General features: G+C 49.2%; 5 protein-coding genes across 5 annotated transcripts; 2 read left to right on the top strand and 3 right to left on the bottom strand.

Annotated features, from left to right (window-relative positions):
* Window positions 1-1494: 1494 nt before the first annotated feature.
* On the top strand, window positions 1495-3111 carry N7473_002540 (D-aminopeptidase; the record flags this gene model as incomplete). The annotated part of the gene is made up of 1 exon (XM_057148480.1): window positions 1495-3111. One exon carries the CDS (start codon window positions 1495-1497, stop codon window positions 3109-3111), a length of 1617 nt encoding a protein of 538 aa, XP_057012134.1.
* Window positions 3112-3152: 41 nt separating this feature from the next.
* N7473_002541 (putative diaminopropionate ammonia-lyase) lies at window positions 3153-5420 on the bottom strand (the record flags this gene model as incomplete). Its single annotated transcript, XM_057148481.1, has 1 exon — window positions 3153-5420. The coding sequence occupies one exon, from the start codon at window positions 5418-5420 to the stop codon at window positions 3153-3155; it is 2268 nt and encodes a 755-aa protein (XP_057012135.1).
* Window positions 5421-5925: 505 nt separating this feature from the next.
* N7473_002542 (M20 family metallo-hydrolase) lies at window positions 5926-7483 on the bottom strand (the record flags this gene model as incomplete). The annotated part of the gene is made up of 4 exons (XM_057148482.1): window positions 5926-6004; window positions 6061-6888; window positions 6943-7260; window positions 7317-7483. The coding sequence occupies 4 exons, from the start codon at window positions 7481-7483 to the stop codon at window positions 5926-5928; spliced, it is 1392 nt and encodes a 463-aa protein (XP_057012136.1).
* A 1916-nt stretch (window positions 7484-9399) lies between these two features.
* Window positions 9400-10302, bottom strand: N7473_002543 (putative oxalate/formate antiporter; the record flags this gene model as incomplete). The annotated part of the gene is made up of 3 exons (XM_057148483.1): window positions 9400-9980; window positions 10031-10123; window positions 10167-10302. The coding sequence occupies 3 exons, from the start codon at window positions 10300-10302 to the stop codon at window positions 9400-9402; spliced, it is 810 nt and encodes a 269-aa protein (XP_057012137.1).
* Window positions 10303-14649: 4347 nt separating this feature from the next.
* Window positions 14650-17700, top strand: N7473_002544 (acetate--CoA ligase). The gene is made up of 7 exons (XM_057148484.1): window positions 14650-14812; window positions 14941-15045; window positions 15172-16416; window positions 16485-16745; window positions 16803-16932; window positions 17003-17277; window positions 17342-17700. Exons 2-7 carry the CDS (start codon window positions 15019-15021, stop codon window positions 17402-17404), a joined length of 2001 nt encoding a protein of 666 aa, XP_057012138.1. The 5' UTR covers window positions 14650-14812; window positions 14941-15018; the 3' UTR covers window positions 17405-17700.
* Window positions 17701-17889: the final 189 nt, after the last annotated feature.

Here is a 17889-nt window from a genome sequence, read left to right on the forward strand (position 1 = left end):
TAGAAGCTCTCTGTTCAGACTAGTTCTTTCGTTTGTGGCTGAACGTCCTGTTGATCAATGATGGAGAGAGATGCGAGGGTCGTGTTTGACGTCGAACCCAGCATGACGATGGGCATTATATAGTCAACTCCTCTCAGACATTTTGGAAACATAGATTGAAATAAGGTGCTTCGTCGCGTTATACTGGAAATGTCTCAATTGGAGTCTTATTCAATTGACCTGATGGCCACCATGATTGGCCAAGGGCAAAGATTGGGGGCCTGTTCGATCCATCAGGAACCTGTACGAACGGTACTACTTGGGGTGGCTGAAGACTGTGTATCTAAATAAAAGCTAGCATAAAGATAGTCACAGGATATCGCCCCATCGGCTCTACAATCCACCACGAATCAGAGATTGCTACACTTAACCTTTGATCCTACTGGATAACACAACAGGGTTGGCGGCCAATTAGGCAATCCACACACCTCGTGGCCTTTTCTGTTAGCCAATGGGCCTTAAATTATCTTTTAGCCAACTGAAAGCCAACAGTCGCCGTGTTCCAAACGAACATGGCCCCTGTCGGGCCTTGTTCCGCTTTTTGTAATGTGTCAATTGGTAAAATTAGTATAGACTTCATTCAGCTGCGGCCCTTTGGCTAACTAGGCCAGCTAACACCTAGTATAGAGTCGATCTGGTAGCAGGGATCGGACAAGATAATGAACCGTTTCAATAGCGGGCCATGTGGCCTATACAATGACTGTCATTCTATTGGATCAGCTCTCCTCAATATCTGCCTTCGCATCTTAAGGCCGATTAGAAAGATGAGACTAGTCAGATCTAGGAAGGAGAATCGTCGATCATGTACTAAAAACAGAAAATCGCAGCGACCGAGAAATTCGCCCTCGAGATGTCAGCATGGGAAAAGAATAACTCACTTACATGGACGAACAATAGGCCAAAACGACGGGCAGACTTTTTTATCGGATAATTTTATTTCAATGTTTGTAGCGTCAATGTCCACTTGTATTTTCTTATGGCTTCTTCGTCGACTACTCTTTGGGCAAGACAACTGTTTCATTTAATAGTAATCACCAACGAGCTAGGCTAGAACTTGAATATATGACTACTTCCTCATACATGGCCTGGGTATTTGCGCCCTAGTGTCAGTTTTTCTTTGGCGCGAGCTAGAAGCTACACGAATGTTACCCTTTTGTGCTGGTGGAATCTCAAGTTTGGGAACTATACTAGTCGAATTTAGATGGAAGAAGAACCACTAATGACCAAAAGAATCGATATACATAAAAAAACAGCATTCCCATCGACGAACAATAAGAGTTGCAAGGCTTAGCTATTTCAGAGTCACTTAACCGCTTTAGGACCCCGACTAGCCCGGGTTATACCCCACATGTCAAGTATGAAAAGGTTACTGACCCCCAGCTTCACAATTGCGATACAAGCTTTTCTTTTTAAGCCACTATAAATAAGCCACTATAAATCATAAGGTTGCTCTTAATGGCAGGATTATCTGGGCAAGTCCAAACCCTTCTTGAGAAGGTGCCATCTCTCTATCGTGGACCTGGCGGGGCCGTTGCTGTACTGAAGGACGGCGAACTCGTTGGTCAACATGTCTGGGGCTACGCCAACCTCGAAAAGAGAATAGCCATGGAGATTTCCACACTCATGCCCATTTGCTCTATTACAAAACAAATGTTGTGTATGATTTTGGTGGATCTTGAACGCAACCCCACTCCAGAGATGGCGAAACGAGGAGATGTACGCCACCAGCTAGAAGACGCCCTGAGAGAAATTGTCCAGGAAGAACTACTTGAAAATACGGGTCTAAACATTGAAGATCTCTGCAACAATCAGTCTGGGATTCGCGACTACTGGGCTATGTCAATGTTTTGGGGTACTCAGCCGGACGAGGTCTTCACGCTGTCCGAAGATGCGAAGAAGTCGCTTAGTCTGACGAAGTCGCTGCATTTCCAGCCAGGCACACAATATGCATACTCAAACCTCAACTTTCACATTCTGGCCCGCGTTGTCGAGAGAGTTACGGGGTCCCCAATTGGAGACCTGTTGGCGCAGCGGCTATTCTCTGCTGCTCGCATGGAGACTGCGGCGTTTTGCGAAGATAATGCAAACCTTCCTGGACCTTGCGTCGGATATGAAGGCAACGAGTCATTCGGCTTTATACCGGCCGTCAATCGTATCCAGTGGTCCGGCGATGCAGGTGTGGTAGCCTCGCTAGAAGATATGATTGCCTATGAGCAGTACCTGGACAAGTCCTGGTCTGACGATTCAAGTCTCTATCGCACAATTGCAGAACAGCTTGTGTTTAAGGATGGAACACCTGCGAGATATGGACATGGCCTAGCCCATGTGAAAGTCGGAGGTGTCAATACGATTGGTCACGGTGGCTCTCTCCGAGGGTTCTGTCTGCATAGACTCCAAGCAGCATCTGAAAGAGTGGCTATTGTGGTTATGCTAAACCATGAAATTGACGCGGAGACTATAGCTGAGTTCATTCTGAAGAATATTCTCGATCTGAATCAACCAAAGTTCCCTACTTCTAATGACATCAAAGTCAGTCGAAGGTGGCTTGGAACATTTTTCGATCCTGACGCTCAACTAGCTCTCACTGTCCGCGATGTCGGCCCTAATATGCTGAGTATCCGTTACGCAGACCATGATGAAACGGTGGTTCTCTTTGAAGAGAGCAAAGGATGCTCAGAAACGATGATTGCATCTTTCAGCGATGATTCAATCCAGCTTCATCGTCAAGATGACAATCGAGTCGTTAACGCGAGACGCATTCTAGCACCCGAGGAGCCGATCAAGACAGATTATGTTGGTCAGTATCGGTGTACAGAGATTGATTCAGTCTTCACCTGTACTGGAACGGGAGGCATGTTGTATGGTTCGTTCGAAGGCTTCATGGGCCACGGGCCAGTGCACTTGATGCGATATCTTGGGGAGGATATCTGGTTTCTTACATGCCCACGGGGCCTGGATGCTCCGGCGCCCGGCGATTGGACTGTGGTGTTCAAGCGCGAGGAGACTGGGACAATTGTCAGTGTTGTGATGGGTTGCTGGCTGGCAAGGAATGTCCAATTCACTAGGCTATGAACGCTGTGTAATTTCTAATTGTACTCTAAAATTACGAGAAATCAGTTGCAAAAGTCTTGTGCCAAGCGAGTGAAGACTTTCTCCATCTCTTTCAAGCTTTCAACCTCGACCCACTCTTCTTTGCTGTGCAATCCTGCGCCCGAGGGACCAAAAACGATCGATGGGATCTCAGCCTGGCCCAAAAGGGCTGCATCACACCAGAAGGGCACACTTTGGACAACAGGCTTACTTCCAAAGATAGAAGCACCGCATTCAACCGCTTTCTCAACGAGAGGATGGTCTTTGGCAAGCTTCTGAGTCGGACGGGACATTGTGACTCGAGGGGCGGCGTATTGGAAATGAGGGTTTTCCAGGGTGATATCTTGGAGCATCGCGATGATATCGCTAAGAATAGACTCCTCTGTCTGAGCTGGAACAGTCCGGAACTCGACAGTAACTGTGCATTTTCCGGGATAGGAGGACGGCTCTTCGCCGCCTCGAATCAAACCGCAATGCATTGATGCCTGCCCGAGAAGATCATCAGCGGGTAATTTGGCTTGATACTGGTCAAGAGCCCGCAAGAACCATCCAGCATGGAGAATGGCATCTACGCCTGCCGATGGATCGGATCCATGAGCGGCGACTCCCAAGACGTCAACTTCGACCCACACAAAGCCTTTGTGTGCAGTCGCGATGGTTTTCATGGTTGGCTCTGCAACAACTGCCGCATCGGCTCTCCAGCCAGCAGCCAGGATGTCTTGAGTGCCCTGTGAAGCATCTTCCTCATCAGATACCGCAGCAATGATGATGTCTCCACGTGGAATCTGACCACTGGCTTTGATTGATGACAATGCAGCTAGTGCTGCTGCCACACCACCCTTCATATCCAAGCTACCTCTGCCGAAAACAACTTCTTGGCCGTCTTTGACACCCAAAGCTCCTGAAAGGGGATCAGCCTCATAACTGGAAAGGCTGACCGTGTCTATATGTCCATTAAACATGAGAGACTTGCCCCCACCAGTCCCGCGAAGGATGCCGACGATCGATGGCCGTCCAGCGACTGGCTCCACGCGATGGCATTCGATATCACGGTGAGAAAACCAAGCAGAAAGATAATCTGCAATTTCGCTCTCGCCAACTCCATCGCTGACAGATAGTGTGGGGTTAGAAGAGTTGATCTGGGTGAGTACTTGGGTCAAGCCCACCACATCTTCCACTGAAACATCCCGTGGCATTGAATATTTGCGAGCACCTTCGGTACTTAGAAGGACGACGACAGAATCTTTGTGTAGAAGGGGTGATGCACTCGGTTCTGCAGCTAGCCGGCGTAGTGCAGCCAGTGATGCACCGCCACAAGGGCCGGCTGGAACTGACTTGGAAGTCAAGAATTGGACAGCCTCGTGGCTCTCGTAAGATGATACCGTGACACACGCATCAACAAGTCGCTGTAAGTCCGGCCATGCAGTTGTCGAAACAGTGCCGCAGTTCATTCCGTCCATGATCGTGAACGATGTCTCCACAGTGATCGATTTCCCAGCATGCAAGCTCTTGGACAAACAAGGAGCAGAGTCCGGCTCAACAACAACAACCGACACGGGAGTCTTTCTGGACTTGCAATGTCGAACTACTGCATGTGCAAGACTGCCAACTCCCACAGGAGTGACCATCACACTAGTAGTAAGGCCGAGCTGGGCGACCTGTTGCTCCGCCTCATTCATCAAGGTCGTGTAACCTTCCACAATCCAGGCAGGAACACTCTCGTATCCCTCGAAAGCAGTGTCTTGGATCAAAAGAGCACCAGGAAGCTTGTTCGCCCGATTTGATGCCTCGAATACAGCTTGATCATAGCATCCTGGCGAAACCACCACGCAGGCGCCTTCCCCTGCGATGAAGCCGCGGGTACGCTCATCCATTGACCGAGGAACGAAGATTTGCGCATCAATTCCCAAAAGCCGGGCCATGAATGCCACAGCTCTACCATGATTCCCCTCTGTCGCCGCGACAAGAGTAATCACGCTTGCTTTTGCGCCCGTGGAAACCTCATCTAGAGATGCCGTCGGCGGCAATCCAAGCTGTTGTGCAACTGCCCGGAAACACCCCCACGATGCGCCCAGGACCTTGAAAGAAGGCAGACCGAAGCGATTGCTCTCATCCTTCACGAACACAGCCCGAACACCAAGTTCAGCCGCGAGTTCTGGAAAGGAAACCAGCGGAGTTGGAGAGTAGCTGGGCAATGACTGATGGAATTTCGTGACGGCAGCCGCCTGTGAGTCCTCACAGCGCTTAGTCACAGCGGCGGCGTTGATATAAATTGGTCGCCTCGAAGACATTATTATTGGTTGTTCGCAGCCGTCGTATCAAAATCCCGGCGGCATTTCTCTAGCTCGTGGCTGAAGCTCTGTTTTATCCTTTCTCGCTGTGGCATTTTCGATTCCAAGTGGCGGCAACATTGGCACAGAAGCCTTCCGCGAACATTCTACTTCTGCGCCTTCTGGCAACATCATCTGCCGAGAGAGTGGATCTTATACCCACAGCAGTGGCTTACAGTGGCTTCTCCACAACTGGCTAGGAAGGTCTTGCGGTCGAACTCCGGTGATACGGCTTCTATGATCGAAATGCAAATTAGGCGCCGTCGCTGACCATTATCCTTGGCCAACAGCCCCAGTGCTGAAAATCTACTTGGACCGAGCAACAGTGGGTTTTACACTTTGAGAATCTTCGGACAATGTCATTGTGCGTGAAAAAAAATTGAAAAGTTTCCATTTTTGCTACAATTAAACGACCATATACGCTAAATTTTCTAAAATTCTGACTCCTAGATCGAGCTCACGATATTTAGATGCCGTTCGCAGTCTTGGCACGGGTCTGATCATAGTGCACGACAGCCTCCAGCAGAGCTTGAGTTCCAAGAGCGCTAGTTTTATCATTTAGTAATTATATAAAGACCATCAACAGATCAAAGTCACTTACCAGTCCTCTGGAGTACAATACTCGGTCGGGTGATGGCTCACGCCGTCCCGACAAGGCACAAAAATCATGGCCGACGGGCAGTGCTTGCTGGTATACACAGTGTCGTGACCAGCACCACTGGTCATGTACATTGACTTTCCGGGTCCAACAATATGATCCGCTACTGCCTTGATCGACTCGACACATCCTTGATCGAACTTAACTGCAGGCGAGTCGGTATCTAGGGTCCAGTCGAAAGATACACCCCTGCCATCCTCCGAGGAGATAGTGGCAAAGGCTTTTAGGAATTCTTCCTGCACAGCATGCACAGCCCTGTCCTCAGGGTGTCGAATGTCCAAAGTGAAAGTCACATCAGATGGAAGGGTATTGGTAGAGGCATTCGATGGCACCCTGATGATACCCGTAGAAGCCAGCGCATCGTGCCGCTTAGCGATTGCATTCGAGGCAACGATCATCTTCGAAGCCGCAAGCATGGCGTCGTGACGAGCACTGAGGGGTGTCGTTCCGGTATGAGCATCTTTGCCCTTAACAGTGACTGTGAGCCATCTGTAGCCTTGAGCACCCTGCACAATGCCAATCGAACGGCCAGTCTCCTGGAGAATAGGTCCTTGCTCGATGTGTAGCTCGAAATGAGCCCCCAATGTGAAACCGGTAGCGGGATCACTTGAGCATGCAATGTCGCCAAGATAGCCATGTCGCTCCAGCTCAGAACGAAGGGTCACGTTCGGATCATGAATGTCACGTAGATCCCACGCTTTCTGAATTGGAATCGCGCCGGCCCAGACTCCAGAAGAGCACATGGATTTCGGGAATCGGGCTCCCTCCTCGCTGTTTGAATCCAAAATCAGTCACGGTCTCGTTGATGGACGAGAAAGAACCTACTTAGTCCAATTCACAATGCCAACATCATAATTCGTCTTGAAATTGTTTTCCTTCATAGTCCGCAATACTTCCAGCGCGGCGATCACACCCAAGATGCCATCATAGCGACCGCCCCGAGGCTGAGTATCGAGGTGGCTACCCATGGCGATCATAGGTGCAGACGACTTCTTCGACCCGGACTGTCGGGCAAACATGTTTCCCATCTGGTCAATAGAAAGAGCACATCCCAGTTTTTGTACCTCCTCCGCGAACCACTTTCGTACTTTGGCATCTGCATCGGTAAGACTCAGACGTGCCATTCCCGTCTCGGTTGGGGCACTGTCTACATGTAAGTTTCAATTTATCTCGAAAGAGAGCAGTGAGGTAAGACATACTCTCCATATTGATGAGCGGCACCCCATTCACATGTCTGGTGCAATGTCTTCCAAAGACGGTCTCCATTGATCTGAAGGCTTGCTGTGGAATGGAATCGAGGGGTTGTAGAAAATGCCCTGGGCGCATTAAAGCGCATGACGCGTGTTGTGGATTTTGCTCCAAGCATCTTGATATGAATATGAACCGTATGTCTTTGACTGGGTGATATCAAGTAGAGCGATATGATGGCGGACTATTCATTAAAGCTTCCCTATCCCTTGTGTTGATTGCCGATATGTAAACCTCGCAGAGCACCTTCCCTCGACAAGGGTGGGTCTGAGGCAACAGGAAAGAGTTAAAATACTCAAATTTTTATTTTGGCAATTGGCGAACAGCAATTGCCGCTCGTTGTGGAAGTGGCTGGGGGTGGAAGTGGTGGAGAGCGGACCCTTCGGCTTGTTACCGACAGCGCCTTCTCTCGACATCTTCAGTCTTGAGGTTCTTTAAGCTCCAACACCGAGCCAAAGGAATGTAATCCGAATTCTTTCTCCGAATAGTGTGGATTTAAGGCTGTTCCATGTCTTTTGGGTCATGCGAGAGGAGTAATACAATGAAGCATGAATAAAGAAAGTTATCATTTCGTGGAAAACAGCGACATAATCTAGGTAGCGACTGTCGGTACATACAAACCGAAAATTTCAAACTTGACCAGAATACCCAAAACCTCACAGTAGGGGAGATCCATGAACTGGAGTGAATTATCCCAAAAACTCATCAGATATCGAAAGTAACATCAAACCCTCGTCAAAGAGTTTACCGAGCATAACCCTTTCCCCGGCAGCAACTGCCAAAACACTGATCTCCTGGGAACGGTTAATACTCAAGAACAGTCTAATCAAGGTGCAAGAATACCGTTATAAGGAGTCGGCGCAGTCTCTTGAGTCCCCCTAGATGAAGAATAATACGTGCCCCTTGAGGATTGCTCACTGCTCATCGGTCAGAGGGGTGACGTCATGTTATTTGAGAACATCTTACTCCAGTGTTCTCATGGAATCACTATCAGATCTGGAATCACTCGTTGGCAGGATAGCCCGCACTTTGGCCTTGAGGCTCTTTGACCTCTCTCTGCTGAGCATCTTGGTCTGTTGTGTTGTATGTACTGCGACAAAATATGGCGACAAAGATCGATCAAACCGATCCAATTTGTGTATCGAGATTTCTTCTCAGAAGCTCATGAGATCAATTCTGCAATTTGGCTGTTTAAATCTGCGGGGATGCGTCTCCATTCAAATATACGCCCATGGAAGCCATCATGGTACACAAGATTTGGATCTGCGTGGCGGCAATGAGGCGGTGGAGAAAGACCTGGGGTAGGATATTTCGGCGAACGCCGACATCCACCAGGGACAATCTAATCTCAAATATTATCGCAGGCGCCCTGATTGATATCGTCGGTGACCTCCTTCTCGATCGACACCAGATCTGACAGATCGAGCTTATTCACTGTGCAAATGGAAAGGAGCGCAATGGTTATTGGCTCTAGACGCTCTCCATTTACGAGATCTCGTCTATCATAGTCTCAACCTTCCTCGTTGAGCTTTATCTTAAGTAATTGGTGATGTACGCCTAGAGTCTTTTTACCTAATTGCAAACTGTCGGGTGTGAGTTGGATCCGTCTCATGCAGATGCCACTGTGACATTCATTCAAGCTACTTATCATAGCTTATGTTCAGCCTGACATATCTATTTCCTTGTCCGATCCTAACGACCTAAGCTCTAAAATTTTGTTCTAATCGACCATCCTCGACATATCCCACGAGCTATAGCAAAAGCAACAGCAGCCGCCAAGTAAAGCACTCCACCGAAGATGATCAATCCTCCGTATTTCCCTTCATCCAGCCGCTGAATCGCCCCTGCGATCGGTATTCCAGTCAGAGTACCAATGCTAGAGATTGTGAACGTGGTTCCATTTCTCTTTCCATAATCCTTCGTGGTGCACACTTGAGAAATGCACACTGGTGTGAGACTGATGGCAGCTCCACTCCAGAAACCAAATAGCACGGCATAGCAGATGATCGCTGCTAAGTTGTCACTTGCACTATATCACAGTGCGAGCGTAAGAATCGAACAGACAACCGATGCCAGGACCATCATGTTGAACCGGCCGACTTTATCTTCGATCAAGCCTGGCAAGAACCGTCCTGGAATAGCTCCAAGATTCAGGAGAGCTATGACGAGGTAGGACATTGTGTCTTCCACACCGACATGTATAGCATAAGATGCGATGTATGTGATTGGAATGAAGACGGCGAATTCGACCAGGAAGACCGCAGCTGTGGTGGAGGCGTACTTGACATCTCTCAACGCCCTGAAGTCGATACTCATGCCTGCCTTTGAGTTGCCGGGCAATCTGGTCTTCAGAAGAAAGCAAGCAACAGCACACATCAGCGCAGAAAGCAAAGCAATGATGCGTATAGCCCAAGGAAATCCAATCTTGGGCGCTGCGAAGAGGATGATCAAGGGAAAAATCACGCCACCGATCCCGCCAGCTGTGCAGGCGATGCCGGTCGCGTAGCCTCGACGCACATTAAACCAGTGGCCAACCGCAGTGACAGCGGGATTGAAAAGTGTACAAGCAGAGAGCCCGCCTAAAATACCAAACGAAAGGAAGATTTGGTAATATTCTGGGATTGTTAGCCACTATGTGAGCCAGGAGGTTGCGGCTACGACATACCTTCACTGAACTTATAGCATATCAAAGATAGCACCATTCCCAATGATCCCGGAATCACCACATACTTTGGCCCGTATGTATCGAATATCGGTCCTGTTTATTCTGTCAACGACCTTGCAAACTCAAAACAACTGACCTGTTTGGGCCCCAGCAAAATAGAGGAAAAAGCCGTATGCGCCAAAGATCCACCCAATGCTCGACTCCGAATAACCCTTCAGTTGATGGGTGCTGGTCCAAGCATGAATAATACCGAGACTGTTCAATAAGCCCATGGAAGGTATCATTGCGCACCATGCTCCAAGCACAACTGACCAAGACCTCAATCCTCCCTCGGGAAAATTCATTTCTTCATCCTCTTCTTGAAGGGTTGAGAGTTCATGCGGATCTGAGCAATTCCCGATCACTCCCCCAAGATCGTTTCTCCCGTTACTTTGCATCATCATATTACGCTCGCTGTTCTCTTCAGTTGGATGTACATGGCGATGCTCTCATCTTATAAAATCCAAGTGAGTCCCTGAGCTAAGGTCTACGACGGACACGATATTTATTTAGTATAGGATTCAAATCTCTGATCTCCACTCATGTGGGGGTCGGCTATTCAAGTCCAGGGAGATATCCAGGCAGGATGATAAGCTCATTGGTCCGTTCATTGGTTCATCACTTGCTGACTGTCCACCAGCTTAGATATTGCCATTAAATCAAGTCTCTCATTGGCTTCATCAAAGGGCTATAATATTATAGAAAGGCCCACTTGAAGGAAAACTTCAAGATGATCGCTCACAAAATAGAGGACCTCAACGGTTCTAGCTCGAGTATGAGCCAATAAAATTCCTTGGATATCACCGGAGAAGACTATCTGAATCAGATCAGATTGAGTAGAAATGTCCCGTTTCCGCTTCACATACAAATTCTTGCAGCTCGCTCATATGCAGGAACTCATGGTGGATCCGATGTCTGGGTATCTGCACCGTGAGTAAAAAGGCTCCTTCTGAGAACATACTCGGGTAGGCCTTTCTGCAGGATCAGACCCTGAGCTCTCCGGGCAACATCCGAAAATTGATCTTGATTTCGAGTCTGGTCTAATCATGACTGAGGAAAATTTTCGTCCTGTGCAGTTAATCTATTTGGTCGTTCGGGTGATGCCTTTTTGTCTGTTCGACCTAAAGTTGACAATCCTAAGTCGAAGGAAGTGATCATCGGGAAGCACACTTGCTCTCAGGGATCTAAAAGAGCGCCTCCGTTCAAAAAAGATATTTGAGATTCGATCGTTCAGGGCGATGTGGTTTTTCGGATTCGGATTGGTAAGGCGTGGGTTGACCTTCTGCTATCTGGAGAAGACCATGCAGACGGAGAGTACGCGTAGGGAAAGCGCTGAATTTTGCAGCCATTGCCCTGGCCATGTTAGAACGCGTCCAAGTTTTCTTTCTTTCCCATTCATCCTGCCAAAATTCTTCATTCTTGGCCATCGCTTTGGCCCACGGTGGGATCTGTAGTTCCGCATCCTGTAACGAGGATGAGGCCCTGGTCAACTTCAGCATCATTTTTGATCATTGGTTCAGCCAGATCATTGATGATCTAAGCCAGGGCCGTCCCAATTATTGACAGTCGGAATAGCATAGCACTGCGGGCGTGACACTTAAGACCGTCAAGAAGTCCTCTTATGGATCTAGCCCTTCTAAGTCAATAAATCACACTTAACCGGACTGACGCGGAACTCCCCCTCCCCCAACATATCAAAGAAGTGTTGACGTATGCATTTAACCAATGAATGCTTCTAAAAAGCCATAACGGGGATGATTCGGTATATATAAAGCGTGGGTTCCATAGAATAGCAATTCAACAATTCTCTGTGGGCGGAGTCTGGAGATAACACGGCCTTTTCTCGGCCTGGGAGTGCCATGTTGGTCCACATTTTTGATGGAGGCGGCTGAGAACCAGCGGATCGTATGGGGTTTTCATATGCAGCGAGGACTTGCTCCAAGCTGTGTGTACATACGGAGTACATAGCAACAATAATGTTGATGCTTCAAGATGGAGGTGCGAAGGTACAGTACCTTTGTGAGAGGCTAGATTTCCGCGGTTTCATTGGATCATGTGATTGCATGTTACATAAATAACGTTAACCTTTTGCACTGACCAAGTGACAAGTGAAACGTTCCTTATTTAGCGTGGACAAGGACAGTAATAATTTATGCTTATCCCCGTCTCTGTACAGACGTATTACGATAATAATGATGCTTTTTCATGGACATGGACCCATTGAACCATTGCCCAGACACTCGACTTACTCTACTTAAGTCAGATAGATACACTTAGCGTGCCGTGTTAACAAGAAACAAATGTAACCTGCAATGGGCAAGTTGGTCCGAAGAGGCCGCATGGAGGAATTTTTTGTTGGGATCCAAAGTGGGATGAGTGGAGCGGATTAAGAAATCATGTACTGTACCTGATACAATATGGTACTGAGGATTAAAGACCAGCTGTGAGGTTGTATCTTGAGAGTCACCTTTATGTTGTAATTCAATTAGAGCATTGGATATGCAGTGGTTTCATGTTCATGGTGAATAGGCTATTTGATCAAACGAGATCAGCATTCTACAGAGGTGTTCTTTGTGTGTTTTCTGTTTATGGTACCCACTGATCTTCGGTACGGTTCGCATGCTACGGTCGCACAGAGAAGTGGCAGATCACGGCCTCCACTGTATACAACGGGAGGCAGACTCCAGCTGATCAATTCCTTCCTCCTTGGCAGGTGGGTTAAGCATTCACCACAAAAGCCGTGTGGTAAATGGGATTGTAATCATTCTAGACTCGGGAGGCTCGGCTTTATCCGCCATGCAACCAACGATCAGCAATCATCCCATGGAAGAACCAAGGAAGCATTCAACTATTTTCTGTTTTTAACTCAGCTTCGTCGTAATGTTACTCTCTTCTGGTCAGTAAGTGGCATGAAAGAGGGGCAGCAGGAGGAAACCCCTGCCAGCCTGCCAGGTACACCCACAGCCCCTTGGTCCCACACTAATTGACTACCCCCCACAATCCAACTGCCCCCATCCACCACCACGCATACACACGAAGCAAGCTAACGCAATTAGCATCGTAACGGGCACACCGGGTTTACCTTAAACACCGGGCCTTTAACCACTCTCGAAAAGGTCCAAGACACCAGGGGAACAAGTCTTTGGCGGCATGTCGCCAGCAGTGGCTGGAGCTGGTATAAAAAGCAGATGCATACCCATGTCCATGGACATCGTACTAGCACCAGCACTAATTTCGCAAGAGACCTGACTACGACGCAGGAAAGACTTCCAAACTGCCCGCGCTACAGACTAGCCGACTCTGATGCAGCTCGGGTGCCAATCAGCACCCTCGAGACGGCTGGACTGCTGAGTCAGGGCTGAGGTAGCCCTCCAGAGAAGCAGCATGGACATTCCGTGCACGGCGATCCAGCTGGACGGGTCTGGGTCTGGGTCTGGATGATGTCGGGGCCAGCTGATGTCCAGAGCCTGCGGATGATCAGTTCGCGGGTCGCGGGTAGTAAAGATTGTTTAGGTTTGTTCTTGGGAGCTTCCAACCGGTTATGTAGATGTTCGGGTCGATGACATCGAGGGTGGCGGAAACCGGGGAGAGCAAAGGAGCTGATAAATATGGACGAGAAAGAGAAGGATGATAACCTAGGTTAAAGGTCCTTTTGTTATCGTCGTTCTCCTCCTCCACCAGTCCGTCCGAAACGCCAAGGCGAAGATTACTAGGGGGCCGGGGTCGGCATCGGACGAATGGTTCCCACGGAAGATGCAGTAGTGGGATGGAAAGAAGATGGTCGAGTGGATGGAATTCAAGACGAGTAAATTTGTGGGAGCCGGTCAGCTTTCCCCGGAGGAACGGAAGAGGGACCGTCAACCCCCCGCATGGCCGAAATTGCCCCCTCCCCGCGTATTATTCTGTTGTATTGGACTGTATTAATTGTATTCTTTTTGTCTGGCCCTCTTTTGACTCGAATTGTATACAAGGTAAGGTGACACAGCATTGGATTCGACCAACTAATAAGAGATAAAAATACTAATAAATGCGCTGTCCCTGTCTGTAGGGTTCGACGCAGCTGGAAGAGGAAAACGGTAGTGCCGCAAATAGGCGACGATGATGCAGCAGTAAAGCACGGCCCATGCCCGCATTGGGCAGTGCTGGGGGGGGGGGGCCTGCATTTTACCCGTCTTAGTGCCAGCTCTCTTTCTGAGCCCCTCGTAAGATTCTGTTTAATCAGAAGACAGGAATTGATGGTATTCTCAGAATCAAGGATAGAATACCTCGCTATAGAATCGTTTATAACCTTACGATAGCTATAGTATACTGGAGCTACTTGGTAAGGTATACTCGTAACTCATTGGTATCAATAGTAGAAGAAGTCGTATAGAGGAGAGCAATAATCCCAATAAGATTCAAATATTCAATAATAATCGTTGGTCACTACACTTAGCACCTGCACTAGCACTACTGGCTACTGCTACTCTTTCTCCTTAGCCCGAGTAGCGTAGCCTAAATAACTGGGTCCGACTCCCCCAAGCCCAAAGTCCCTCAGGTCCGGGAACGAGTTCTCCTCCATGCCGAACGGCCTCCGGATCCATTCGATGGTTAGAAATTACCAAATAACAATTATTTAATTCCAGCTCGCCCTGCTCCGGTTCCCCTCGGACTGCTCTTGCCTTTCGACTCTTTCTCTCCTCTCTTCTCCTGTTCATCTTACTCTCTCCTCTCTTCCTGCTTCACCCTCTGGCATTCTCACGCGTAAGTGTGATCTTCATTCCTCCCCACTTTCATCCCACCTCTCCCCCTCCTCAAATAGTGGGAGCTTAATGATCCCGCCCCAAGCCCGCAATTCGACCACTAACTTGGCAACCTTGTCTCCCTTCTAGAGTGGTGTTTACCCTTGATTCGTTTTTTTATTATCTTTCCTCCTCTATTCAGTTCTGCGCGTCCAGGAACTTACAATCATGTCGGACGCTTCCAAGCCCTCGGTGGTAAGTGTGGATCTCACAATTTAGGAGACTTTGCGCCTGCGATCGCCTCGCGAGAGGGGTCGTTGCAATTCCTACGGGCTTTGCGGGCCCGAGGATCACTCCCAGCTAACCCTCATTCCCTCACAGGTGCTTGAGGCCCACGAGGTCGACACCTTCCACGTCCCCAAGGCGTTCCACGACAAGCACCCGACCGGAACCCATCTGAAGGACCTCGACGAGTACCAGAAGCTCTACGATGAGTCCATCAAAAGCCCCGACACTTTCTGGGCTCGTATGGCTCGCGAGCTCCTCACCTTCGACCGTGATTTCCAGACCACTCATTTCGGTTCCTTCGAGAACGGCGACAACGCCTGGTTCGTCGAGGGTCAGCTGAACGCTTCCTACAACTGTGTTGACCGTCACGCCCTGAAGAACCCCGACAAGGTCGCCATTATCTACGAGGCCGACGAGCCCAATGAGGGCCGCACCATCACGTACGGTGAGCTGCTGCGCGAGGTCTCCCGCGTGGCCTGGGTGCTCAAGCAGCGCGGTGTCAAGAAGGGTGACACCGTCGCCATCTACCTGCCTATGATTCCCGAGGCTGTGATTGCTTTCCTGGCCTGCTCCCGTATTGGCGCCGTGCACTCCGTTGTCTTTGCTGGTTTCTCCTCCGACTCCCTCCGGGATCGTGTGATCGACGCCCAGTCCAAGGTCGTCATCACCACCGATGAGGGCAAGCGTGGCGGTAAGGTTATTGGTACCAAGCGCATTGTCGACGAGGCTCTGAAGCAGTGCCCCGATGTCACTACCTGCTTGGTCTACAAGCGCACTGGCACCGAGGTCCCCTGGACCACCGGCCGCGATTTGTGGTGGCACGAGGAGGTCGAGAAGTACCCCAACTACCTCGCTCCCGAGCCCATGAACTCCGAGGACCCTCTGTTCCTTCTCTACACTTCCGGTTCTACCGGTAAGCCCAAGGGCGTTATGCACACGACCGCTGGTTACCTGCTCGGTGCGGCCATGACCGGTAAATACGTATTTGATATCCATGAGGATGACCGTTACTTCTGCGGTGGTGATGTCGGCTGGATTACCGGTCACACCTACGTTGTCTACGCGCCTCTGCTCCTTGGTTGTGCGACTGTTGTTTTCGAGAGTACTCCCGCTTACCCCAACTTCTCCCGTTACTGGGACGTTATTGACAAGTACGATGTTACCCAATTCTACGTTGCTCCTACTGCCCTGCGTCTGTTGAAGCGCGCTGGCGATGAGCACATTCACCACAAGATGAAGTCTCTGCGCATTCTGGGCTCTGTTGGTGAGCCCATTGCCGCTGAGGTCTGGAAGTGGTACTTTGAGTCTGTTGGCAAGGAGGAGGCCCACATTTGCGATGTATGTCTCGATTTCAAACTCCCACCTAACTTCGAAAAGAAATATTGGACTAATGTTGAATTTACTAGACTTACTGGCAAACCGAGACTGGTTCTAACGTGATCACTCCTCTGGGCGGTATTACCCCTACCAAGCCCGGCAGTGCCTCTCTTCCCTTCTTCGGCATTGAGCCTGCGATTATTGATCCCGTCTCCGGCGAGGAGATTACTGGTAACGACGTCGAGGGTGTCCTTGCCTTCAAGCAGCCCTGGCCCAGCATGGCCCGCACCGTTTGGGGTGCGCACAAGCGTTATATGGATACGTACCTGAATGTGTATAAGGGTTACTACGTAAGGCCCAATCTCTTGACCTTTGGGAAATTTATCAACTGACTGATAACCATCTAGTTCACCGGAGATGGCGCTGGTCGCGATCACGACGGTTATTACTGGATCCGTGGCCGTGTTGACGATGTTGTCAACGTTTCTGGTCACCGTCTATCTACTGCTGAGATCGAGGCTGCCCTTATCGAGCACCGTAAGTTCATTTATGAGCTATCATTGAATAAATTCCCAAAAGGACTCTCGATACTGACTCTCTCTCCTAGCCATGGTCGCTGAAGCCGCTGTCGTTGGTATCGCTGATGAGCTGACTGGCCAGGCTGTCAACGCCTTCGTAGCCCTCAAGGATGGAAATGAGACCACCGACCAGGTGCGCAAGGATCTGGTCATGCAGGTCCGCAAGTCCATTGGTCCCTTCGCTGCCCCCAAGGCTGTGTTTGTGATCGATGATCTCCCCAAGACCCGCAGTGGTAAGATCATGCGCCGTATTCTGCGCAAGATCCTCAGCGGTGAGGAGGACAGCCTGGGTGACACTTCCACCGTAAGAGTTCCTTCTCTCCCCTACCTTTGGTATATTTGACATATAAGCTAACGATTATTTGCAGCTGTCTGAGCCTGGTGTTGTGGACAAGATCATTGCCACTGTCCACGCCGCTCGTGCCAAGTAAAAATCTGGATCCATGAATTGATGATAATGATGCTTCAGAAGAGTCTGCCCTTTTTTGAAAATTCTTCTTGGGCTGCTGATTGATATTTCTTCCTTCCCTCATCGCGTCTCGGGCTGCTCGTGATCTGGGTATGCGAGATTGATATATTTCCCCTTTTTTCTGCTTGTATTTGAGATTCCCTGGTCTGTCCATCCAGCTGTGTTGTGAATATTATTATGCATCTGGATTATAATGACTATGTCCTGCATATTGGGTGTAGTATGTAGTAGATTGTCCGTATTGTTGGCCTCTTAGACACACATGACAACCGAGTGCATTGTAGATTTGATGTAGTATACGGCCTAAAATGTAAACAAACAGCAGTGGCTGTATAAAGACAGTGGTGGATAAAATCGAGCAAGTAAACGAACGGGCCCTCTCTTTGCTCTTAGACGGAATAGCGCGGCAACAATGTAGATGTGTCATCCATCACCAGGTGTGAACGA

Source organism: Penicillium subrubescens (genome assembly GCF_028828155.1).
Source record: "Penicillium subrubescens strain IBT 31985 chromosome Unknown utg000002l_segment0_segment0, whole genome shotgun sequence".
In the NCBI taxonomy this organism is placed as follows: domain Eukaryota; kingdom Fungi; phylum Ascomycota; class Eurotiomycetes; order Eurotiales; family Aspergillaceae; genus Penicillium; species Penicillium subrubescens.